Source organism: Castor canadensis, chromosome X (assembly GCF_047511655.1).
Source record: "Castor canadensis chromosome X, mCasCan1.hap1v2, whole genome shotgun sequence".
NCBI lineage: Eukaryota > Metazoa > Chordata > Mammalia > Rodentia > Castoridae > Castor > Castor canadensis.
In genome coordinates, this window is record NC_133405.1 from 31698871 (window position 1) to 31726218 (window position 27348).

Consider the following 27348-nt stretch of genomic DNA (forward strand, 5'->3'; position numbering starts at 1 on the left):
CAGTAAGGTTTGCTATTTTTATCATTATCATCACCATTATTATTATTCAATAGCTTCATTTCTGAATTTCCTCTCTTTTAGCATCTGTTATTGTCTTGCACATGTCAGCTCATTGTTGGTGCTGTAATTTGGTTACTTTCTCAATTTGAACATCCTGGTAGGTGCCTTTGTCACTATACTGGACTGACTAGCAAGTGTCTAGTATCCCCCCTCTTTTGGGTCAGTTTGGCTTCCATACTGTCAGTCCACAAAGTTGCCTGACATTGACAAAATTTTTAATCTGAAGTTGTGCAAATCGCTAATTAGGCTTGTAAACATTCTCCACTTCATTTCCCTAATATTTTGGTCATGGAACTCTTCCCACTGTCACTCCTGGGGTTTATGCCTCGTGCTTAATTACATTTGGGCAGCCCCACTGCCTGTGCAGCAGTCTGGCCATGCTCTCCAGCCTCTCTTACTGTTTGTGATATGTCTTCTGAGGTCCAGATCACTCTTAGAGAATACAGGGCTTAGTATTTGCCAATATGTATTCATTTTTTAATTATCAAACAGAAGAATAGGATAGAGCAGAATTGCATACCAGATTGGGGGCTAGGTGATAAGAGACAAATATGAGTAGTTTTACTTTCTAGAAAGGCCTAGTGACATTAATTTTAAGTCATGTACAGGTGATGAAGACAGTCTCAATCTTGTGATGCGCTACTTTTCTGTCTCCCATATCTACCTCCACTCTTTCTCCCTTACTATACCACTCAGACTAGGGGGAGTTGGAGATAAGAGGCAAACAGGGCTAGCTGTATTTTCTAAATAGGCCTAGTGACGTTTATTTTATGTCATATGTAGATGATAAAGATAGTCTCGATCTTATGATGGGATGCTTTTCTCTCTTCCATATCTACCTTCTCTCTTTCTCCCTTACTACCCTATTCCTCCAGCTCAGTGAGCTAGAATCAGTCATAAATAAGTTTCACAAGCAAGCAGATGTCAGTTGGCACTTTTGGGTAGTGGTTCTCGTTGGGACAGGTTTTAGAATTAAGTGTGGGTTGCCAGATTTAGCAAATAAAGAGTCAGAAAGCCCAGTAAAATTGAACTTCAAATAAACAACTTTTAGGTAAGTATGTTCCTTGCAATCTTTAGGACATACTCATACTAAAAGAGAATTTGTCATCTGAAAATCAAGTTTTATTGGGATACCTGTGTTTCAAGTTAGGCACAATTGATGGTCATGTAGGTAGCATAAGTTAAAGAACTGAGAAGTTCATTTACCCAACAATATTGCTCTCACTGCCCTGGTTCATTGCTTGCAATCCTTGCCACAGTGTCCTTGATTTAAGTCATTATAAGCTTCTGTCAAAACACATGTATGACCTGGGAGCCACTGACTAGAATTTAATGCCCTAGTCCAGATTAATTCTATAGGTGAGTTCACTGGTCATCTCTTAAACTCTAGATAAATGAGACACAAAATAGGTGAATTGAATTTGGGAGAGAGGAAGCTGAGCTAGGATTAGATCCAGGTGGTACCCAAGAATGGGTACCAGAATGGAGAGTCCAGAGTTGACCTCCTACCAACCAACTGCTATAGCTACAATGCTGACAGACCCTCACTGGTCTTTTACTTGGGTTACCAAACATTTACTACCAGCATCTTCTTAGATGAGAGGCAGCCTTGTGTGATGAAAATATACCAGATCTTATAGTCAAACCTGCATTTGAGTCCTAAGTTTGCAATTTACAAGCTGCATGACTTGGGTTGGGTAGTAGGGTGTCTTTTTTTTTTTTGAGACAGGGTCTTGTGTAGACCAGGCCATCCTGGAAATCACTATATAGCCCAGGCTGGCCTCAAACTCACATCTTCTTGCCTCAGATTCCTGAGTACTGGGATTATAAGCATGCATCACTACACCTTGCAAACAAGGTGTCTTTTATTTTTTCATCTCTAAGGTTGGGAAAATGATTCTTACCTCAGAAGTCTTGTAGGATTGCTGTGAGGAGTGAATGAAAACACTATGTATAAGTTCTTGGAAAAGAAGTGCCAGCAAAATGCTTTCAAAACATCAAAATGCATGCTTTCCCGGGAGAAGTTTAAAAGCCAACTAGTTCTGGTTACCTGATGTATCACATAACTGTCCTCCCTAAGTGTGGACAGATGGGTTCATAAGAAAGCAAGGGATATCAGTGATGAATGCTGCTGTGGAACTAGTGTGTTGGAGAGGAAAGGCCTAGGCAAAGAAAGCTATGACTGGTCCGTTTGCCCCCAGATAGAATGCCAGCTCTAGCCTTTTGCCAATGACTGATCCTATGGCATGATCTCAGAGCAGGAAGGCAGGACTGGAGGGAGGAGGTACGGAAGACTCCCTTGAAATACTGCGGGTGGCATTCATCAGCTCTCAAGGAAGAGCTCCAAGTTTAGGGGGACAGGTGGCCAGCGGAGGTTTCGAATCTACCAGAGGAAATTATTCTCTCTCTGTGTGCCCAGGATAAGATCTCAGAGCCAGAGAGTGTTTGTAAATGGACTCTCTCATTTAAATAAATCCCACTTAAATATTTATCAGATCATGAATATGCATGTTTCTCTCAATGCTGGAAAGAGAGCGGGCATGTAATTTTTAGATGGCACATAAATAATGTAAGGGGAGAAAAAGGGATCTTTGTTCTGTGTTGACTGTGTATTTACAGCATCTCAAGAGGTCTTGAAATAATGAACTGATTTTTCCTTTTCACAGCTTAAATGTGCATTTGCAGCTTCACCTTCCCTGTCTTTAGGGTGATTTGTACACATTTATAACCCCATAGGAAGATTTTTGAAGGAAAGAAAATGAGGATGGTCAGCTTTAAGTGATTAGTGACTGAGTTAGCCATGACAACCCTTCCCTGGCTCTCTCCTGACTGGCAGCAAGCAGAGCTGATCCTGCATTCCCTTGTTCAGATGTTCAAAGGTAAAGACCTAGAGGGCACTTCTTAAGAAAGCCAATGTCATTGTTAGGAAAACATTGACTCCCTAGCCATGAGCACTTAGACTTGACTCCAGGCAAGGAGCCAAGGGGAGCTGGGCAGCTTTGATGAGGAACATGGGGGAGGTTGGAACATGGTCATGATCCTAGAATCCCACCAGTGGCCTTCCCCTGAAACTATGGAAACTACAAACTGAAACTTATGACTTCCATTTTGCTAAAAACCAGCTGTGACTGAAGTCCAGGGTGTGAGTAGGTAAGAGAGAATGCACTACAACCCTGAGGTCTCTATGCTATAGCATGTGTCCCTCACAACTGTGCATTCTTGGCATTGAGATTAAGCATGATGTACTTTCTGTATTTCTCCCCTCTATCAGTATGAGGAACTGAGAGAGTCCTGCCCTAAAGCATCTTTAAAAATAACATCTCTTCTTTGTTAATAGGAGAGCTGAAGGTGAATGTCAGTGTGAAGTAATAGGGAGAACACTTTACCTGGGAGTTGGGAAACAAAGTATTTGATATTAACTCCACCACTTACTAAAAGTGTGATGTTGAGCAAATCACTTAACCTTTCCATGGCTCTACTTCCTCATTGGTAAAAAGAGGATCATGACAGTACCCGCCCTGGTAAAACTGCTATGAAGATTAAAGGAGACAATGCATTTAAGAAGCTTAGTGCAGAGTCTGGTACATAACAAGTGCTCAGTCAAGGGTGGATATTAGTCTAAGAAATGCTTATCATTAGCCCTCAAACTTTCATCTAAAGTCTGATTCTTTCATTGTCAGTGAAAACACCCTTTTTCTTAAAGGTGTGTAGCAGTCTGGTGGAGAGGAAAGATTTGGGGACCGGGTGTTTGGAAATGGGCTTTAGACCTGCTTTCACTGTTCATTGGCTGTGTGACCTTGTACAAATCATTCCCCTTTTGGATAAAATAGATTTCTTTCATCTATAAACCAATAATGACCTATCTTCTTTGTCCTCCCCATTAGGGTGAATGATGATTAAAAGCTTGGGAAAATGCCTGGAAGTGTAAAATGGTAGATTTTGTTTTGAACAATATTAATTAGAATAACCAAGTGTTCTTTCATTTCAATGGATTCTTGTTAGGTAATAATTTTGAGCTCACATTTACACATTGGGTGAGATCATGAAAGCAAAAACTTTATGGAAATATTTCTCTAATTTCAAGTTTGAACATTCAGAAAGCAAAATGGATGGGTGCTAGGAATAGAAATCAGCTCCACAGAGCTTCAAATAGCTTATCAGTAGCTATAAGGAATTCTGGGGTCAGTGAAAAGACTGTCTTTGCCTCCTATTTTTGTATTTTTTTTTCTATCTCTCCTTCTAAGATGCCTTATTAAACTGAAGGGAAATCAGTACCTATAGATACAGTGATAAGACAACTAGGATTTTCTGAGATATTCCAAATTTCATGTAGCTTACTTATTGTCTATAAAGCTGATTCCTAGGGTTAGTAACCAAGGGTGGTTTCATGTTGATGCTTTTGTAAATTTTTAATTTTAATATTAATTTTACAAAAATTGTAATCACTTTCACAATAATAGCTATCATTTATTAAGAATATTTCTATTTATCAGATACTGTCTAAGCACTTTCACAGCTTATCATTTAATTTTTAAAACAGCTCACTGAAGTAGATACTATAAGTGTTGCTATTTTACAGCTGCTCAGAGAGGTTGCCGCTCAAGGCCATACAGCTGATTGATGTCAGAGCTAGAATTGAATCCTAAGACCTGCCTTGGAAAAACAAGAAAGAAAACATTTTCAGACCATTCTTCTTGTTTCTATATTCATAAAATATTGCCACTGTGCTATTGATTTCTTAACATCTGCTTGGTGTAAATAGTCCTTAAGATCAAGTGATGAGAGAAGATGGAGTTTTGAGGATATTGGCTTTGGATTTCTGAGGATTGTCAGCAAGAAGTTGATAGCATGTCTTTTTTATCAGTTCATCTTTGAGGCCACAAAAATCCATCTCATGATCTCCCACAAAATGACCAGCGTGCCCACACTCCTCTAGTGGTTGTTCTTTGTTTTCCTGGCACAGCTCTCCTTATGGGTGATAAACACAAATGACTGGGTCCATTCAGTCATGTGGCAATGGCCTCAGGGAATTGGGTTGGCAGGTGAAGGGAGAAACTGGAAGGGAACTTGGAGCTAATAATATGGTCATTCCTCCCCATTTCTAATACTCACCAGTTTGAACCAAATACATGTAAGACCATAAACTGAGTTTTGTTTCCAAATTCAAGGACTCATTATGTACTATGAATCTAGGGAGGCCTAAAAAGATATATACTCTGCTTTCTGTCAGCTTATTAAAAATGAAAATATAGATATGTTTTTAGTGGAGACAATGAATTCCAGAGTTTCCAAAGAGATTGTCTGTTCAGCTTAAGTTGCCTTGAGGCATATCTATTTGCTGTTAATGAGAAGAATGCAATTTTGGTTTTGTTATTCTCAAAAAGTGTATGCCCAGTATAACCACAAAAAGCATTGGCCTAGCTTTTCCAATCATACTCTTTTCTTTAGCAATGGATCTAGCCTTAGCAACATGTGGGACAGATGGAGAGCTGGTTAGGAGAGCTGGTTATGGTAGGAAACAACCAAGCCTTGTCTTCTGGTCACCAGTATTGTAATTCCAAAAGCAAGGCTTCCTTCCTCTGAGACTCTCTGCACTTGCTTGAAATCCAGAGGTGTCTGAGAGGGGTTGTGCCTCAGCCACTACTATCTCCATGTAATGTGAGTTTCTCAGCTCCTTTTCTGGGAATGGGTTCTGATTCTGACAGAAGAGGACCACATTTAGCTCATTGGAAGGATGAGTAGGGAGGCTATAGGCACTGGAGACACCAGTTATGACAGTAAGGGTCTTCATTGGATGTTTCAGCATATACTTCTTTCCTGTGACCCTAGTAAGAACAATGGCAATGGCAAACATTTACAGATGCTAATTATGTGCCATGAACTGTTCTAGGTTCCATTCATGTATGTAATCCGTGCAATAATTCTATGAGTTAGGGGTAACTATTATTTCTATTTTGACAGTGAGGAAATAAGATATGCTGCACAAGGTCTAATGTCTGTGAGTATACTTGCCAGCAATAATATGGCCAAGGAGTATGTCATGGGAATCATTGGTTTGGTTACCATTTAGAGATTGTTCTTATTTAATGCAGTGACTTGTTGACTTGATAATTGATGCAAGGATTAGATACAATTGACTGGATCCTTCAAGTGGGTGAATACATGAGAAACATGGGAAGATACATTAACTCAGTTCAGTTGGGTAAGGTCTTACACAAAGCATTGTGAGTCTGTGTGCAAAAAAGAATGAACCCTTCCTCTGGCATCTTAACCATTTGTCTATAAAACAGTTCCTTTAGCTTTAGGCAATTGTCATACTCAGCATTTATTTAATTTTAGCTTATGCCATCAAATCATTCCTCTTTATTCCTGTGAGATAGGGTAGAAAGTCTATTACCATCATTATGCAGATAAAAGAATTGAGAAAGGGTAGAAAAGGCTTAACATTATAAATCTGGGACTAGCCTTTAGATTTTTGGAATCCCATTTTTTAAGTAGAATTACAGATTAGGAGGCTCACCAATGACACAATATAAGGCCAATTCATTTTTCAGAACCTGAAACCTCAGACTTAAGAAGTTTAAATACCTTTCCAGCTTGACATGTCTAAGATCATTTTTTAAATACTACTATTCAGCACTGTGCTGGGTGAATAAAAGCAGGGGATAAAAGGTAACTTAATAAAGCCTCAGTTCCTGTTTTGAAAATTTCCACTTTATTGATGAACCATGACATACTTATATTATTGGAAGGAGTAAAAAAATGGAAGACAGTGAGTAGTTTTGGTAAATAATACTGTGCTGCTTCCTTCCATACTGTGCCAAGTGGAAACCAGTAATACAGGATTTTCACAAGAAATACACTTTTGCAAGGAGCTTCCCAAGAAACAGAATGACCTGACTAATCTTTGGAAGCCTTTTCTTAGGCTTTCAGAGGTATAAGATGCTTCAGTGGAATAATTCTTTAGTTTGTGGGAACCTGGAAATTTTACAGTTGATGCAATTCCTTTGAGTTTCTTAACTAATATAATGCTCCCTGTCAAATCTCCTTAGCAAAAATTACCAGACTTAAAAATGTTTATTGTTGATTGTCTTTTTTCCTTATTTGTATCTACCAGTCATTATTGTTTCAGAAGTAGGACTGGTCATTATGAGATCATCAATGTTTTGTCTTCGAAGCCTTGTACTACCCCGCTTTTCCCTAGACTCAGGATCTCTTTCCTTTTTTATATATCTACCCCTCTCATCAACTTCTATTTCTTCGTATAATTATTTTGCATCTTATATTCCTGATAATCTCTCAAAGGAGTGCTTCCTACCTTTTGCAGGAATTTGTAATCAAAGAGACAGCTAAAAGATCTCTTTTCCCTTGGACACCTCCCTTACTATATCCTATGCTCAACCAAACCTAAGTAAGCTAGAACCAAGAAGGAAAATCTATTACAAAGAAAAACTATTTCATGCTCATAGAAATATACTTTAGATTATCTGCATCTGTATTGCCTCTTTTGGTAGAGATAACTGAGAACTGACATCAGCTCCTGCATCCCTTTTTATCTTTGTCACATTGCCTACAAAGATACTTTGAAATAATTTGCCTCCATTAGTTTTTCAGTGGCAGCTATGAAATTAATGTCATGTTACTCTTGTCTTTAGAAAACTCATGTTTGTATGATACTGTGAAGCACCTATATCTAGCTCAGGAGTCCTAATGATTCTATATTGGCTGAAATTCAGGGACCATGTAGAACCCTGCAGATTTGTTCTTAGCCAGAAATCCATAACTAAGGTCCCCAGCACTAAAATATCTGTTTTGCTTCCAAATTGGTTGGAACAGGGAGGTGATATCTTTGGTATGGAGAATAGGTCACAGAAGGACTCAAAATCAAGTTTAACCCAGTGTGTAGGCCTATGTAGCTATCTAATACATGATCTGAGGGCAACAGCTACCCAAACTGCACAGTAAGTCCATGTGCTTCATTAGCACTTCAAGCCCTCTATAATTCTACATTTTGTTTATAGCTGAAATTCTCTCATTCACATACTTGTTTGTTCAATTTACAACATAACCAGGACCTGCATCATACTTAGCATAGTAATGGCAGAGATGAACAAGACAACAATCTTGGAATTGGAGTGAGGGGTCAGGACCTCTGGAAAGCCCATGTGAAACTGTAACAATTTTGCCTAGTGAAGTAATTTGAATCTTTAGAGATATTTGATATATTCAAGAAACAAAACTTCTTTATCCTAGAAATTCATATGATGCTTTGTAGAAAACATGGCTTTCATTTTCAGAAAGCCTAGAGATTGCAAATGACTGTAAGGCTATGTTTTAAGATCATTGAAGAATGCTGGCAATAGAAAACTTGAGTGGAGGGGAAGCTACTATTGAGAATCCCAGGAAATGTTGTTAGAAGAAATGATGTTAGAAGAGTGTTGTGGCAGCCCATGATATGGAAACTTACCGGGTAGGATTTTAGGATCTACCAGGATATCCTAACTTATCAACCAGGTATTGGTTCCTTTTCATCCATATCTCACAGTCCTGGAAAGGTGAAGGACTGAGTATCTCTGGCTAGTTACTTAAGCCAATGTAGTTGGTAATTTGCATCTCCATAACTCTCCCTTTGAGTGGTCATTTGAATAGGTCTAGTTTCATTATATAATAGCTCACACAATTTAACAACTATAAATATTCACTCTAGAGTCCATTTACTTATTTACTTGTCTGTACTGTCCTTCCAAACTGTAAACTTATAAAGGGGAAGAACTTTGTTTTTTTACTTCTATAACCTCAATAATGCCCTGACACACAATTCTAATTGCAGAATGATAGAGTCCACTCACTCATTTTACAGACGTGAAAACTAAGGATCAGAAAGGCTATGTGACTTGACCAGTATCACACAGCTACTTGGTGACAGAACTGAGCCTAGAATTGAGGTTCTGGTTTGATTATGCTTTTATTCAACACTCTTAACTGGACCATTCACCTCTCACAACATGGTGGGGTGTTTTTTTTTTTGGGGGTGGGACTGGGAATTTGAACTCAGGGCTTTGTGATTGCAAAGCTGGCACTCTACCACTTGAGCCACATCTCCAGTCCATTTGCTCAGGTTATTTTTTTGAGAGAGATTTATTTTTATACAAATAAATTCAACACACTTATACTGATACAAAATAAAATATATTATATAAATATATCAAAATCACAATTATATAATAATTCAAGTTGCTATTAATTACCACTATTACTTTATTGTTGTTTTGAGACAGGGTCTCTCTATATTGCTGAAGGTATGCTAGAAGTGGGTATGTTCCAGACTGACCTCAAACACCCTATTCTCCTGTTTCAACCTCCCAGAGTGCTGTGGTTACAGGCATGCACCACCATACCTGGCTTTTACACTTAATTTTAATGCAGGTCAATCTGTCAGTTATTTTTTCATGGATCATGTGTTTGATGTAGTGTCTAAAAAAAAATCGACGACACCCCAAAGGTCACCTAAGATTTTATTATGCTGTTTTTAAGGAGTTTTAATTGTTTTGCATTTTATAGTTGTGTCTTTGACCAATTTTAAATAAATTTTTAAGGTGTGTAAAATTTGTGTCTAGGTTCTTTTTTCCTTTTTTGAGGTACTGGGATTTGAATTCAGGGCCTTGCACTTGCTGGCAGATGCTCTGCCACTTGAGACACCCCCTGCCTTTTTTCCTTTAGGTTATGTATGTGTGCATGAATGTATGTATGTATGCATTCATTTTAGATAGGATCTCATGTATTTGCTCAGGTCACTTTGAACTGCAATCCTCCTACCTATGGTCACCTGCATAGCTGAGTTCACAGGTGCTAGCCACCATGCTGAGCTTATTGATTGAGAACAGAGACAATTTTGTTAGGGGATAGTACTAGAGATTGAACTCACAGCCTTGTGCTTCCCTAGGCAAGCAGTCTACCACTTGAGTCATGCAAAGTTCCCTTTAGGTTCGTTTTTCTTTTCTTTTATTGTTGTGATGGCAACTACGAAAGTTCTTAAAATATATCAAATATATCACACTTGAATTTACCCCCTCCATGCTCTGGTTCTTTTGGAGATGGGGTTTCACAAAGTACTTGCCCAGGCTGGCCTTGAACCACAATCCTCTCAATCTCAGTTTCCCAAGTAGCTAGGATTACAGGCCTGGCTCAACAGGGTGTTCTTAATGTGTGGTGACAATGATTCTGTCCTTGACCAAACTATTGCAAGCTCCTCTGGGAGCTCTCTTCTTGATTAGACCTTAACCTTGGCCTATAAATACTTGAATAAAATACTAATATAGTTTCCAATGGCTCAAGGCCATATCCCTAGGATGACCTAATCCATTCAAAAATGCCTGTATGAGAGAATTCAAGGCTGCCAAAAGAATTTTCTGTTTGTTCCAGCCATACCTGAATATAGGGCCTGTGTCTCCCAGCATCTGTGGAAGGGTGGGATCCTGACTGGATAAGTTTCCATAGACCAATCCCTCCTTCCCACTATTTGTAATCTTTCACTTCCCTGATTCTATTGAGCTGCCATTCATTCTTCTTGGTCTCTTACTCTCCCTCTACAATGCCCAGTCACTTCTGTACAAATTTAAGACTTCAGTTTATGCTGAATTCTTTCCTTATTGCAATAGTCTATCACTGATTAAAATCTGTCCTCAAATATTTACTGTCCCTTTGTGTTTGTTTTGACAGTAGTTAAAGACTCTGATTATTTGAGACTAGACAGAGTGTTCCTGAAGAACTTTCCTGTATTATGAGCATTCCTTCCCACTTCCTAGATTCACACTAGATTATTAAAATTATCTTTAAAAACTCAGGGGACAGAACTCAAGTACTCTGTGTGACTATATGCCTATGAGAAGGTAAATGTGGCTTCAAAAATCTGTGTGATTTGTGCTAACCTCAGATTAGAAAAATTTCCAAACATCCTTGTTTTCCTTAATAACTCAGTATGGGTCTGTCATCCATGAATTCATTTGAGCCTTTATTTGGTGGGGAGGGGAAGCTATTTATATTTTTAGTTTAGCCCACCACTTGGTATAATGAATTCCATATGTTTCCTCCATTTTCTACCTGCTGTGAGAAGTAGCACTTTATTTGTCCTAAGCTTACCTCTGTGAGCTATATGCTGGTAAAGCACACGAACACACCCACAGGCACCCATACACTTGATTTAGTAGGGAAAATGACCCTACTATTAATTGTTATCTTTGTTTACAAGCATATTAAAAATTCAAATGAAAAGGAGCCGAAGTAATGCAATTGAAAGGGAACACAGTGGCAGCTAATTACCATAAGGAGAAGGATGTAAATCCTTTACAAAATGGAGGCCCTTCGACGCAGAAACCTGTGGAAATAAATGGGAGGCCTGCTATGAAATCAGTGTCTAGTCAAGCGCTGCCTGCCTGCAGTGAAGTTGAAGCACCCTCTAAAAGTTCAGTGTGGCCCAGGAACATAACCTGTCAGCCTTCGCGCCTGACATGATCTTAATTAGCCTCTGTTCTACTGCCGAGAAAGCCCGCTGAGGCAGTTAGCACCAGAGAATTAATCAGATCGTTTGTGGAGTCGACAAAGCAGGACAGTAGCTGACACTGGCAACTTATTGATTGGAAAGGATCCAGAAGGATGGGAAGTGACGTAGTGTCTATTGGTGCCCGCCTTTTCCCCCTGAATGCAGGTGTAGTTTAGAGACTTGGGGGGGAGGGGGCGTAGTGAGCTGTGTTTAACTTGTGCCCTTCCCTCCTCCCCAGTTCATATCTATTTCCCTCACTCCCATGATGTTTTTTAAGCTAAGGCATCATCTGTACCTTGCTGATGCCAAACGATGTGTTTGACTGCATGAGAGAGGGAGAGAGCACTGTTGATTTTGTTGCAAATTGGACTTTTGCTAAGGGATTAGTTGGGAAAATGGAATTTTGCCAGTAATACCCTCCCTCCTTTTGTTTATTGCCTATTTTCAACAGCCCTGTAATTGCTTTCCATTTAGTAAAAGGAACATTGTTCCTTTTTTGGTTTTTCTTTTAATTGTGTTTCTTGCCTTGATTTCTGATGTTTAAGAGCATTGCTGGGAATGCCATGTTGTTTTGGATCTAGAATCCAACTTGGCCTTGGCAATCAAAGCAGTCATTGCTAGCAGAGGCAGTTCTGTAGTGGGCTCAGAAATGTTTATAACTTCTTTCATGAAGCCTTCCTTGATTTATCCAGCCTGCCTGTCACGTCCTCTTTCTTCTTTGCTCTCTCACAGTACCTGAAATCTGTACCACATAATTTAACTCTTGCCTTGTGCTATTTCAAAGTTATCTTTGTTTCATAGTCATTAATCTTTCTGGCCTTGATGTAAGATATTCAGAGTCAAAGACTACCAATTATTGAACATAGCTGTTAATACTGATGTAGGCACAGTGAGACACTCGATGAATGCTACGTTGGTTCCTTGACAGTCCCCTGGAGCATTCCTGTCACCATTCCCTTGACCTGCTGCTTCCTTAGCACTATGGATCATTCTTTGTTGGGAGGGGAGATAGTGTCCTGTGCATTGTAGAATGTGTAGCAACATTCCTGCACATTCTACCTACTATTAAAATGTCTCCAGACATTGCTAAATGTCCCCTAAGGGGGCAAAATTACTCTCCCCTAATAAGGAGGACTGTTCTATAATTATAATAAAATAATGACAGTTAAAAGTCATCGAACACATTGCTGTGTTCGGCTTGGTAAAGACTTTACATGCATTCTCTTGTTTAACTCCCACAACCTACCTTCGCTTTAACTGTTGTCTACAGGGCTCTAAGGGACAAACCTCAAAGTCACAGTTGCAGGTCTATAGCACAGTATATCTCTTCCCCAAGGAACATTTAGAAAAACCTTTCATGAATCTCTCAGACTCAAACCCAGAATTTATAGAACACTCCAGCTAACCCTTAATGGTATAAAGACTAACAATTCACTGCAAACTAGATATACAGTTTACTGAGGGTTAATTCCTCAAGGAACCTGATGAAAAGCAATGGAAGGTCAGAGCAAAAGCAACCCTGCCAGCTGTCACTTCCTTTTTTCAGAGACATGAGTACTGTTCCAAACAGTTAATGCATGCTAGGGGGCTAGAGATCTATTTCTTTTACTCAAACGATGACATTTTAGCTCAGGAAGCGGAATTTCTAGGTAGTCCACTGAAGTAACAGTGCTACCCTAAATCCTGACCAGCTGTCTTGCAAACATGCAACTGGTTACAAGACAGACAGGGTAAAAAAAAAAAGGTGAGTAAGCCAGTGTAGATTTGTCCTTCTATGGGGGGTGGGGGACACTCAAAGCTCATCTCCTGACAGGACCAACATCTCTGCATACGAAAGAACCCAAGAGAGAATATTTGACTTTTTAATTTAATGTGTTTTTGGAGAGGAATGAGGCTCTGGCTGTGAAGTCAATTCAACCTCAAATTCAATTCAACCACAAATTCACTGCCACCAAGGAGTTAACAATATATTAAAATTACTTATGTCATTTCATGGAGAAATATTCTACTTATGGAAATACCTTTATAGGAAAACTGCCTTTCTAAGTCTGAGCTGGAAATATTACAGTAAACAGGATCTAATCACAGCGAAGCTTTTTTCAGCTTTGCATGACAGCTGTAAAATATGACAGTATTTATTAATAGCCGCTGCAGTCTAATCTGCAGCATTGGAGAGCTACAGCAAAATATGTTAAGCTACTGAGAGAACAATTTCCACAGTAACTAATATTCAGCTTTTGAAAGGATAGTTTAATATCTTGTGATTTTTTTTCCCTACTGATAGTCCAACCCCAGGAACGAGCTACTAAGCTAATAACCTTTGTGGAGAGGAAGTGTTTAAATGATAATTTATTTCAAGAGCTGACAACAAATTGCTTGGCACTTTCTCTTTTTATGCCCCAAAGCAGTCAAAGATGTGCAAATCGAAGTATTAAAAATATGACAGCTTCAGTATTTTCATTTCAATGAAACTCTCATTACAGACATATGTACAGTCTTTTATTCACAATCTAGTCCAAATAGTCATTCACTATTATTATTGTGCAGGCTCTCAAGATGCTCTCTTAGTAGAAGACTCATCACAATAGATTAAGCAGGCTGCAGAAACTACCAAATGTCTCAGGAACTGTCAACCCTGATTATTGCTGCTCAAACAGGGGAATTTAGTATCTATCTCTCACAGGATAATACACTCTCTGGGCCTTCCCAATTTATTCAGATGTAAAAAGTAGCTTGAATTTCAATAAAAAAATCTCTTGACTTCACTTTTCCCAGAAGGCAAATGGACATGACTAGAATTGGAGCCATCTGTTATCTTTGCATATGCTTTAATCAGTTTTTAAAATGAAGGAGAAGAAAAAAATCCATGATACTCTTTTTCTTTTTTTAATGGGGACACATGTTACTTGTAATACTTGGCAGGAACTTTAAGAAGTTTATGATAATGGCCCATCGTTGGTCACTTCTTGCTTTTTATCTCCAACCAGAAATAACCTCTTAGTATTGGAGACTTGCAGGTTTGTATCTTTCTGTGCTCTGGGAACTCTCTGCCCCAGAGAGGAATATTTGTGTGCCCTTTGCCTTAGTCAGGTCTCACCACAGCACTCCATTGACGTGCACCATTTCAAATCTATCTGCCGACATTCAGAACTTTATTGGTTTTTTTTGCCTTCACCTTTGTGACCCATCTACCCTTTAACCTGGATTTTTGGTCTCCTGCCTACTTGGACCCCTGATCTTCTGGTATCACAAGATATTTTGTTCATTTCTGGACACCATGTTTTAAGAAGGAAATTAATTGAAGACTGGATTACATCTACAGGAAGACAACGAGAATAGACAAGATCTAAATACCAGGTCCTTTGAAGACCAACTGGAGGGAAGATGAAGGGAAAAGCTAATAGGTATTTTCAAATGTTGAGTGTGTGGGAGGCAGTATGTCAGCCAGTGAAAAGCACATAGCCTGTGGAATGTAGCAGTTGTAGGTTGAAATCTGGTTTATTACTCTAGAGCTGTGTAACCCTAGGAACCATCATTTAATGTTTTTATGCCTTGGTTTCCTCAGTTGTAAAAATGCAGGCATGCTATAAGGATTAAATGTGATAATCCATAAACTCAGGGCTTCATGCATAGTAATTGCTTAATAAATGGCAGCTGCTCCTATCAAAGTAATGTAATAAAATGCTGGTAGTGTCAGAGATTTGGTGATTTGTGCCATTGTTTAGTATTAGGGTGTGCATATGTATATTTGTGAGGAGAAAGAAAGAAGAAAAAGAGGAAGAAAACGGAGAAAAGGTGAATGAGGACAGAGAGAACAAAGACGAGGAAAAGAGTGCAAGAAAGCAAGTGAGAGATTTTTTGCTCTATTTGGGAAAGTAGAATTGAATTGAAGGGAGAAGCTGGGTTATGTAAGTAGTGAATGGTAACATGCAGGAAGGTGCAAGGAATTGAAGCCCTGCTTATCTCTCAGTAGAGTTCAAATCAAACAAGTCTGAAAACATCCATAGTCCTCTGAGGAAAGGCCTTTTCCTCCTTGTCATGGGGAAGCTCTTTACCACTTGAGCTGTTCAGGACCTAAAAATTTCCCACCTTCCTAACTATCTGACAACCTTTAGTCTTTTCCCAAGATACCTGCTCTAATGAATACAAATGTCACTGGTAGGTTCATAAAATATTTTTTCCGGAGCCCTGAGATAAATCACTGCACAACAGGATTGCCAACTCCTCAAAGGCAGGACCTAATTCTGCTTCTTTTAAATCCCACCAGTAGAATAGCACAATCTAGCACTAAGATAAACTCACTAATTGCTTGTTGACTGGAGGGATAATTGTTACAGCTGCCTGTGTTCCTGCCACAGCCTTTTTGAGAAAACAGAAAGTTCTGTTAGAATGCTGTTGACTTCCAGAGTTACTTGGGAACTGAGTAGGGAGTTTCAGGTTGAGAATGGGAGGCAGCAGGAGTTTATTGAACACTGGGAAAAAGGTTGGGACTAGTTGCCTCAAAGGGCACCCAGAGCTATTATCTCATTATCTAAGCTGAGAATCACAGCGGGGCCAGATTCTTTCTTCTCTGTGGGCTATTCCCATTGAAGCCAAGAAGAGTTGTCATGTGCACAAGAGTCTGCCTGCAGTTCTCAAGTGGGTCACTACTGTGGGGAGAATGTTAGCCCCACAGAGAACTAGGTCACTTACACCCAAAAGAGAAGCCTGATAACTGGAAGAAATGACCATCTCCCTGTGGATGGTTGTAGAACTTTCTATATAGGAAGGAATGTGGGCAAAGAACCTCCCAAACTGGACTTATAGTGCCTGGGATCTCAGATTTAAAGCTGACCTCATAGAAGTAGAGAGTAAAATAGTGGTTACCAGAGACTGAGGAAAGAAAGTTGGGGAGAGATTGGACAATGGGTACACAGTTATAACTAGATGGAGGAATAAGTTTTGGTGTTCATTGCACAATAGGGTGACTATGGTCAGTGATAGTGCATTATATATTTAACAATAACTAGCAGAGAGATTTTAGAATTCTCTCACCACAAGGAAATGATAAATGTATGTCTTGATAGATATGTTGGTCATCCTGATTTGATTATTACACAATGTATACATGTATGAAAACATCACATTGTATCTCATAAATACACATAACTATTGTTTGTCAATTTAAAAAAGCATAATAAGAAGAAATCTATATTTTGGATTAAGGTTCTATTTCCACAGAAGCCCCTTGCCTGAATAGAGATTTCTTATTCCCTGGATACACTAATACAAGTCATTACATAAAAATTGCAGAAATGAATTGGTGAGCTGAACTCTTTGTCACTTAGCAAAGAAAGACTATTAATCAGTGGGAGTGAAATGCAGGACAGAAAATTTTTATGGAGGAATATGTGTAAGCTAGGACAGAGATATTAAGATTTTGCTCCTGCTAAAGAGGGCAGATGTAGAAGTATGCCATAGTGAGGAGCATTGGATAAATAAGAAATAGGGGAGTTAATAAAAGGAGAAGGTACAGAGGGGCCAAATAACACACTTAGCAAACTTCATAATTTTCCCAAGAAATGTCCTTTTATGTATGTAGCACCAAGATCATAATTTCCAATTTTGTATTAATGAACCAAGGTGGCATCTTAGTAACAAAGTGAAACAGTAACCTATAAACCCCAAATCAGACCTTTCTTTGCAGACAGAAATCAAAGCAGAGCCAATGAATCCCTGGAACCCATTTAGGGTTTCATAATTTCAGAGAAAAAATTACACCATCTGTGCTATGTATCTTTTTAATAACCTCAAAAGTTTAATTCATTTCTTAAGTTCCTCATTCATTTCTGCCGTTATAGAGTCACATCATTTGCATATTTGCTTATTTGAATGTAATTATAGATTTCCTTTTGTCTCTCTTTATCTTCTATATCAATTAAATAATTTAAAATATTCTAAAATCATGTTTTGATGCTATAATTTATCCCCATAATTTTTACTACTGAAACAATAGATAATTGCAGAAAAAAGAAAATACAGAATATTTGACTGAATAGTTTAAGAACTGTACATTGGTTTAAATTGCTTTCTTTTTCTTCCTTCCTTTCTTCCTAACTCTTCCCCTTACTTACTTCTTTCTTCCTTCCTTCCCCCACAATCCTCTTCCTGTCTTCTTTCTTTCTTCTCTAGCCATCTTCTCTCCTTCTTATACTATACTCTTCCTTTTCTTTTTCTCTCCCTCTTTCTTTCTTCCCTTCTTTCAGCTCAGCATTGAAAAACTGGGCTTATTCTTGATTAATTGATAATGGAGGCTGAAATCAGATCTGTACCTTGTGCCAGGGGAGGTACAAAGTATATGTCTAAGAGATAACCAATTGTTTATTATTAACTGGAGAGAAGAGCCTGAGATGGTATATAGCAGATCTATTGATATAACAATGGAAAGCAGTTAAGTGCTATGTGAGTGACTTGGACAAAAGTGTTTTCTAGGTATTTAGAGGCAAGCAAGATCTCTGCTCCTGAAAACTGGTTCAATAAGCTAGGTACTGGTGACTCATGCCTGTAATTCTAGCTACTTGGGAGGCTGAGATAGGGAGGATCATGATTTGAGGCCAGCCTGGACAAATGGTTCACAACACCCCATCTCCAAAATAACCAGAGTAAAATGGACTGGAGGCATGGCTCAAGCAGTAAAGTGCTTGGTTTGCAAGCATGGAAGCCCTGAGATCAAACCCCAGTCCCACCAAAAACAAAACAACAAAATAACTGGTACAGTAAATAGCCTCACCACTTTTTCCAGTTTCTCAAGCCAAATCTTAGAAGTCATCCATGAATCCTTCCTTTCCTTCACTTCCCACAGTCAATCTGTCCTCAAGTTCTGTTTTGTTTGTTCTCAAAGTATATTTCAACTCAATACATCTTTTTTTCCACCTCCAGCCTACTTTATTTGCCTTCATTCTCACCTTGATGACCACAACAGTTTTTTTAAAGAGATGTCCCTTCTTTCACCACACCACATTCTCTATAGAAGCTTAAATCAAGACACGTGACTCCCCTCCTCAGAATTCTCCCACTGACTTCCCACTGAAGAATCCATGCTCCTTATCATGGCTATGATCTGCCTCCCATCTACCTCTGTAGTCTTTCCAACTACTTTCTACCTGCTCATTACTCGTTAGCCATAGTAGTCTTCTTTCAGTGCCATTGGGCCTTCACACTTACTGTTTCTACTGGCACTCTTCCCCTATACTGTTCACAGGGCTGCCTCCTTCTAATCTTTTAGTTCTTAGTGTAAATGGCCCTGCTCAATGAAGCTATCACTAAGCATCTTTTTAAAATGCAGTCCTTTGTTTACCTCATAGCATCTCATATAAATGAATACTTTGTCAGTTTACTTGATTTTTATCTATCTTCCTCATTAGAATGTAACCTTTATAACAGTAGAAACCGTATATATTTTGTTTATAATTGCAAACTTAAATCTATGGAATGAGCGAGTGAAAGAATCATTTTGCAAATGGAGTTGTCAGAGAAGGCTATCCTGGGGAAATAGATTTGAGATGGGTTTTAAAAAATGAAAGGATGAGCATTATTTTCATATTCAAGATGAAGGTGAGAATCTCAGTAGTAGTAGAAGTAGTGAAGCTGCTGAAGCAGGCATAGTTCTAGCACATTTGGGCAACAGTAGAAAATGGGCATTGCCTGAAGTGGAAGGTTCTCATGAGGTGGAATAGGGAGAACAGGTTTGTTAGTTATTTGAGACATAATCATGTTAAGTCTTGATGAGCAGAATGCTTTTTCCCCAATGTGGGCAATAGAAAGCCACAAAATATTTGGAACAAGTTCCTGGTATAGCGCTTTTAGAAGGCTTTCCAAGAGGGAAATGAGTGTAAAAGTTTATGGAAAGTACTTCTCAAAAGCAGAGCAGCTTAGTTCAACCAGCTTAATGGCCACAGAGGAAAGGAATATAAATTCACATGAGTCAGAAATGTTTCTTTTGGCTCTAGGACCATAGAATTGTCTAAACTATTTAGTGAGATGATTTGAGAAAGAAATGCAGGGATGAGAAATAGACTTAGATGTCATTTGCTTCCTTTTCTCTGACAGAGATCCAATGAGCAGAAATGGGCCACAGGAAGTGAGAAGAAATTACATTGTGTTTCTGCTTGTGAATAAATGGGAGTTGCAGCGCTAGTAGAACTGATCTTTAGTTTTTAAAAAAGTTTCAAACTTCAGTTCTGAAAACTAGACTGCATTATATACAGTATATGGAAATAGGCTAATTCATTCTCAGTGTTTGAAGAAAATGAAATGCATTAAAAATTAGCAAATTGTTAATTAAAATATTCAAACTTCTTTGGTATTTTAGTCAGACAAGACTCAGCTTGAACACACAGAGCTCCTTCCTGAGTCTCTCCTTTGCTCTTGTTCTTTCTCCCTCCCCCAGAGTTCCTCTTTTCTCTGTTGCAATCTGCAACTTACCTGTCTCTCAGGAATAACTCCTCTAACAAGCTTTCTCTGAAAATTCTACTTTTCTGGAATGCTACCTTTTTACAATTCTTAAGCAATCATAGTCTATAGTGCAGCAATACATTCAATATTGTTCTGTGTGTCCAGAAATTGTTTCACAAATATTCTTACTGTCTACTCCTATTAGAACCATATTATATATGCATCTATCACAAGATTGGAACATGCCAATGTGGACAGACAATAGATTATCTATTGACTGATAATATATGTTAGGGTTAGTACTAAGATGAAAAATATGCTGTGTCTGGCACAATATCTAAAAATTTCACAGGATCACAGAATATTTCATTAAGAAGAGACACACTTTAAGTGAGGAGACCAAAGCCAAGGGTGTTTTGGCAAGTCGGTCAAGGTCAAAGAGCTACTTAACGGTTGAGCTTGGAATAGATCTCTGGTCTCCTGCTCCAGGTTCATGAGACTCTGGAGGTAACTACCATAGGCAAACATGGGCTTAGCGATTTCCTGATAGAATTTGGTAACATAGCGAAATGAGAATAAAGTAAAGTGTACTCTGGCTTCCCGAGAACACACTGGCCTTTCAAGTTAAGTTACCCAGGATGACCTTATAACCAAGTACCGTACCCCTCAAGTAGACAGGCCTTTCATTTGCTCTTTCCTTCCCTGAGTCTGAAACCTCTGAATCATAGAGAATCATCTTTAGTCTATAACCAGAGTTATAGGCAAATAACTTTTAAAATTGCTGTGCTGGGTGTGGGTACATTGTAGCATATACAAAAGAAACATTGTCTTCTGAAATATCATGCCAATAGGATCCCTTGGTTCTACTGAAGAACCAACCTCTCAAAGACTACTGGGTTTTGGAATCCATTTGGCTGAATTGTGATGTGTGTTCTTTAGCTGATTAATTAATATACCTTTCTGTATACTGTCTAAGATCAAACTAAATTTTTGAGACTGGTCCAATAGAAAGCCCAGATTAGGCAGTCTCCACTCAGTATTTCTTTTCTTAGAATCTTGAGATAAAGCTCTTTTTGTCGCAGCATACAAATGTTTTAAATAAGTTGAAAAAAAACATGAGTAGGAAAGAAGAGAAAGAAAGTCTTGCCTCATGTGCCCCATGTGCCTTTGGCTTGTTGAAAAAAACAATACACATCTGAAATGGGAATGGAACCTGCTTGTATACAATTTTGGGGAGTGGCTAAAGCCAACTGTGTCTGTTTTCCCACTAGCTTTTCTGCCTTTATACTTCTCTACATACCTCCGTAGGATCAATAAGTTTCTGTTTAAAGCCATGTTTTCCACTCATTATTTATGTCAGATCATTGCTTGAATCCCTACAAGCTGAGAACCTAATGTGATCTGGTAGAAACAGGAGATAGTGCAACCAGTGGTGTGGTTTAACTGCCACATGAAAACCTCATTTCCTCTTTGGGCTTCAATGATCTTGTTTCTGAAGGGAGAATATTTATGGCCACAGACAGGATTGAATTTTTTCTAAAAATTTTCAAACTTTGGCCTCACTGTAGACTAAGCTTCTTTTACTTTGTGCATTGTAGATCAAATAAAGGTTTTTAGGGTAGGGGGGTTTCCTTCTCAATAACAGTGTTTCTACCAGGAGGGTATTCCAAACCAATTTTCAGTGAGGACACAGGTAGCTTGAAAATTTTGATTTTAAAATTACCATTATGGTGATTTTTGGTCTTAATTTTTATTTCGAATATTAAAAACAGCTTAAGATACTAGATTTTGTTTATTGAAAGAAAAGGGCAAATGAGTTGGTGAAGGTTGAACATCACTATTACATAAATATTGAAAGATTAAAGCAGGTGCCTCTACTTACCTCGTTCTGTGTCATAGAGGTACACAAATTTCTCCCACTTGTAGTAACCCAGAAGACTCAGAATAGCGCCCTTCAAAGCTGGACGCATCTGGATGACAAACTGCACATCTGCGTCAGTGGGGAAGCTGGGCGTGACAAAGGATGTGTGCAGGGCCCCACAGAAGGAGGTCAGGGTGTTCATTGACATCTGGTCATAGAATCCAAAGATGGCATACACCCCTCTTGAGAACTGTGAGCAGACTGCAATGAGAAAAATAAAAAAATTTCAATAGACTTAATGTCCCTTGCTACAGCTTTTAGGATTGGAAATTCAATATCCAGTTAGATTCTATTATATGCCTCAAAAGAAAACTAAAACCTCAGAAAATTCCTGGAAACGTGAAGTCCACTTGCTCAGCAAAAGAATAAGAAGAGAAGAAGTTTTGAAAAGTTCTATATTGTCTACATTTAATAGGCAGGAAACTAAGAAAATGTGAGAAGGGAAGAGGTGCAAGTTGTCTATCCTCTTTTAGCAAGCCTCCCAGGTCATCCCCAAAGCATTCGGAGCTCTTTCCTTCTCACCATACCTGCCCAGGGTCCTCTTAGTGTAGCCACGCCCTGATCAGATACAAGTTTCTTTTCACTCCTGCTGTGCTTTTTCTCCTAGGTGACCATAATGATGAGGATTTAGTCAGACCAACTGCTAAAGTGTCTGCTAGGAAATGTGATACTCTTCCTACCTTACATAGTGCTTCAAGAATTAGGCCCTTAGTATAGGCTACTGAGTTAGAGGATTTAAGATTCTGGTCACACTGGGAATAACTGGTCTTTCAATGTCTGTTGAGTCACAGGGCATAGGTGGCTGCCTATTCTGCCCATGTGTAAATTGGCAAAGTTCAACTTTGATTCCTTTGTTTTTATCTTGTAAACTCATTAGCCCATATGTAGAACTTTCATGGCCCCCTATGGTTGTTGTCAGTTTTCCTTCATTTCAAAGTGGGGCATGCCACTGCTTCTTCCCTCTTCTGGCCCAGATGAACTTAAAAATGTGAGCCAATTTCAATATTAGCTTCAGTAGACCATAACTAGCAAAGCAAATCAGCTACAACAACACTGTGTGGAGCATTCCCAAACCAAGTGGAAATGATCTTTAGATTACCTGCATCACTGCCTCCTTCCATTCATGCAAAGCAGACATAACAGGCATAATGTGGTGTGATTTAAGGGTCTTGCATCGTCTCCCTTATCTGCTAGGAGACCCTTGATAGTAACCCTGGTTGTCTTACTTCTTCAGTTTTAGGGTGCCAAAAAGTCTGTGGCTTGAAAGAGGGAGTAAATACAATCTTTTAAAGCCATTATCATGGTAAAATGAATTAATATGCCCAATTAGATATTGGAATGAGTGGGAAAACATAGGATAAGTTTCAGTGGGAATGAGTGCGTTGGAGAAGGGAATGATAAGGTCTGGAATCTTCTCTGAGAGGAGAAACAGTAAAGGTATTAAGCATCAAAAAGGAGGAATGTATTGAAAGTAGGATGAAGGCAAGTGGAAAATCAATTTAATACATTTCTTGAATGTGTTAGAGTCCTTGATATCTGTGGTATCTTGCTTTCCATGCATCCTATTTAAATTAATGTTGATTGGGGCTCTTCAATTTTATCAGCCAAATTCATCAGTCATTAACTAGAGGATGGCATTATCAGTTACTCCATCATTTCCAATATGGGAGACAGTAGCCTTCAAATTGAGGAATTCTAAATGAATTAAAAACACACACACAGAAAAGTTCTCTAAATTAAAAAAAAGAAAGCCAACTGGAGGGTGAATCTGGGGTACTTCATAACAGGGAGCCAAAAGAAGTCCTCAGAAACAAAAAGGATGCCTTACTCATTACTGAGGGAGATTCTAAAGAAAAACCCCAGTCTCAAATCCAAGTGGAGACTTTGCAATACCAGGTCAAATCTTGACCAATGTTCTATATAAAATTGACAATAATAATACTAATAGCCATAATAGTGATAAAAGTCAATAATAATTATAATAACTGCTGACAATAATAACAATAAGAGCCAATAATAGTGACAGAAGTTTTTATTCAGACACTGTGTTAAGTACTATACAAATATTATACTAATTAATATTCCCAAAAACCTTATGAGGTATTGCTACCATCACTATTTAATGGACAATTTGAAAACCAAAAAATGTTCTAACTATTAAGCAAAGGAGTTTTCTTGACTCCAAAACACATACTCCTTGGAACCCCACATCTTATAATGTCATTAAAGAGTAAATTTTTGGTCCATATGAGATAGGGTTTTCAGAATTAGCAAGTAAAATTAGATGTCCAATTACATTTGAATGTTGGAAAAATAATAAGTTAAATATTAGTATGTCTCAAATTCATACTCATATTGAAACTTGTTTATCTGAAATTCAAATTCAACTGAGCATCCTGATATTTGGTAAACCTAGAAAGATCCTGCTCTTACTAGTGGTCATGGAGCTAGAAGACTGGAGCAAGCAATCATTGCCCTTCAACCAAAATGATTCAGAGGATAGCTGGTAGTCCTTAGGACCATACCAACTAGCAAGAGAGACATGAAGATCCTTGAAGCCCTATGCAAAACTAGATTTGTCTCTTTTTCAACAAAGAGAACCCAAACCTGACTAGATTATAAGCAATAATTGAGAGGAAAATAAACTAAGAACAAGGGAAACTTATACCTATGATCCATTTCAAGTTTCAAAAAGTCCTTGACATACAAGAAGGTAATAGATAGTGAAAGTATGTTATGTTGGTGAGGTTCCAGTTAATAGGGAAAAAACGTCTTGTATTACTCTTCTAACCATTGTTTTTCAACCTTAGGGATGTGGAATTAATCATTACTGGTTCGCCCATGGAACTTTGATACTTTATTGAATTTGTTTATAATTTATTTAGGTTATAAAATGCACCTTTAAACTTACCACTAACCCAAGAACTGTAACACTAGTAATAACATTTTTACCTGTGTGTTTCCCCTCTATTTCATCTCTCTGCTTTGACAACCCCCTTATCCTGTGACTGCTATCTTAAATTTGTACTTATTGACTTGACCTTTTAAAAATCTAGAAACACATACACCTAAACACTATATTGTTATTTTTGCTTCCTTTAAACCTTTATAATAATGGAATAATATCATACATGTGAAAACCAGACTTTAGTAAAACTTTATGAGTGATCTGTAGGAAGGTGTACCCGATAAAAATTTTAAGCCTGTGTGTGTGTGTGAAGATGAGCAGAATGAGACGCAGAAAGACCATATAAAATTTGTGGGGAGCAGGTGTGATGGAACCAACTGAAAATAAAAAATTCCAAATGAAGCATAGAGCTTTGGCTGTTACTCAAGCTAGAGACTTGGTATTACAGATCAGTGGTGATCCCCAGGGAATAATATGCTGCTATAGCCAAAAGGCAGACACACAGCAGTGGACATCAATAAGAAGAGAGTTAAGAGAAAAATCAGAAAATGTTCTTCCATATTCATATAAAACAGAGGTATAACTGTCTCACAAATATTGACTCTTGCGAAGTCACCCTTGCTCCATCCACTGCAACAAATGTAGGTAATGCAAGTAGAATGCTCACTGAGAGTTCAATGGGGAAGATAGCTACCATGGGAGGACAAGGTTAATAGCCTCCAAAAGAAGATGGGGCACAGGAAACCGCCACGTGGGCTTTCAGGGAAGATTTTTGGGCTCATTCCTGACTGCAGAAAGTAGAGCTGAATGGAACACTGACCTTGCTCATGGAACAGTCTCTGTTTTTTAGATTCTTAGAATAAACCAGAAGGAACTTTAAAGATTTTTTTATTCCTTGGTTTTCCAGGCACATTACTTAGTTGCGAAATTCTTTTTCTAAATGAATTTTTTTATAGAATAATCCAAAGTGGGGTTCTTGTGATGAAAGAGAATTTCATTGGTCTGATATATCTCTGTCATAATGAAACTGGCACAAAGAAAGGAAGTGTCTTCTAAGATTCCACCTCATCCCTGTTAGAATAGCCATCATCAAAAACACCACCAACAACATGTGTTGGCGAGGATGCCGGGGGAAAAAGGAACCCTCGTATACTGCTTGTGGGAATGTAAGCTGGTGCAACCACTCTGGAAAAAAATTTGGAAACTTCTTAAAAATCTAAACATAGATCTGCCATATGATCCAGCAATCCTACTCCTGGAGATATTCCCAAAGGAATGCAACACAGGTTACTCCAGAGGCACCTGCACACCCATGTTTATTGCAGTGCTAATCACAATAGCCAAGTTATGGAAACAACCAAGATGCCCCACTACTGATGAATGGATCAAGAAAATGTGGTATTTAAACACAATAGAATTTTACTTAGCCATGAAGAAGAATGAAATCTTATCATTTGCAAGTAAATGGATGGAACTGGAGAATGTCATTCTGAGTGAGGTTAGCCAGACTCAGAAGACCAAACATTGTATGTTCTCCCTCATATGTGGTCTTTAGATCTAGGGCAAATACAGCAATGTGGTTGGACTTGGGTCACATGACAAGGGGAGAACACTTATGGGAAGTGTGGGGATAGGTAGGAAACTCAAAACATGAAAACGTTTGATGTCCCCACTCCAGAGGAACTAATACAGAAACCTTAAAGTGACAGAGGTCAACATGAGAAGGGGTCAGGAACCAGTGTAAAGATCAGTTAGAGATGAATCAACCTGGGTTGTAACACATTTGTACATGAAAGCAATGCTAGGAATCTCTCTGTATAGCTGTCCTTATCTCAAATAGCAAAATGCTATGTCTTTCTTATTATTGCTTATTTCTACTCTTCAACAGAACTGGAGAAAAGTGCAGAACAGGTTCTGCCTGGAAGCTGGGGGGGCGGGTGGAGGGGGCAGGTGGACAAATGACCCAAACAATGTACGCACATATGAATAAATGAATAATAATAAAAAAAGAAAGGAAGTGTCTTGTACAAGGTCACACAATGAATTATGAAGCAGTCTTTTAGAAATGCATTATCAGCACATCTTCCCATTTCTACTCCCAAGCTATCTAGAGCAGCACGGGTCAGTATGTGGCTGGCATGAAAGTGACTTATCCTCAACGCCTAGCTCCTAGGCAAGGGAACACAGATGGACCCACCTTGGGAATCATATCCTATGGCTTATCTGCTGGTTGCTTCCCTCAACACTCTCCAGCCCCCCAAACCAACAATAAGAATCAGTGTCAGACTGGTGATCTTTTGAGCCTCATGATTTTTGGGGGTGGTGGGATATCTATTTCCTATGGCTCAATCCTTTTCTTTCTTTGGCAGTACTGGGGTTTAACTCAGGGCCTTGTGTTTACTAGGCAGGCACTCTACCACTTGATCAACAACCCCCAGCCCACCTGAGCCTGAATCCTTAGTGGACCACATCCATTTCTTCTATATT

General features: G+C 38.6%; 1 protein-coding gene across 8 annotated transcripts in view; it reads right to left on the reverse strand.

Annotated features, from left to right (window-relative positions):
• Nucleotides 1-27348, reverse strand: part of Gria3 (glutamate ionotropic receptor AMPA type subunit 3) — a 311734-nt gene that overhangs the window by 219571 nt on the left and 64815 nt on the right. For all 8 annotated transcript variants that reach the window (XR_012444436.1, XM_074063377.1, XM_074063373.1 and 5 more), the window contains one exon: nucleotides 21915-22154. Coding sequence is in view for 7 of the 8 variants with exons in the window: in XM_074063377.1 (XP_073919478.1) it covers nucleotides 21915-22154 (240 nt within the window). In the remaining variant the exon portion in view is untranslated. The remainder of the gene's footprint in view (nucleotides 1-21914; nucleotides 22155-27348) is intronic.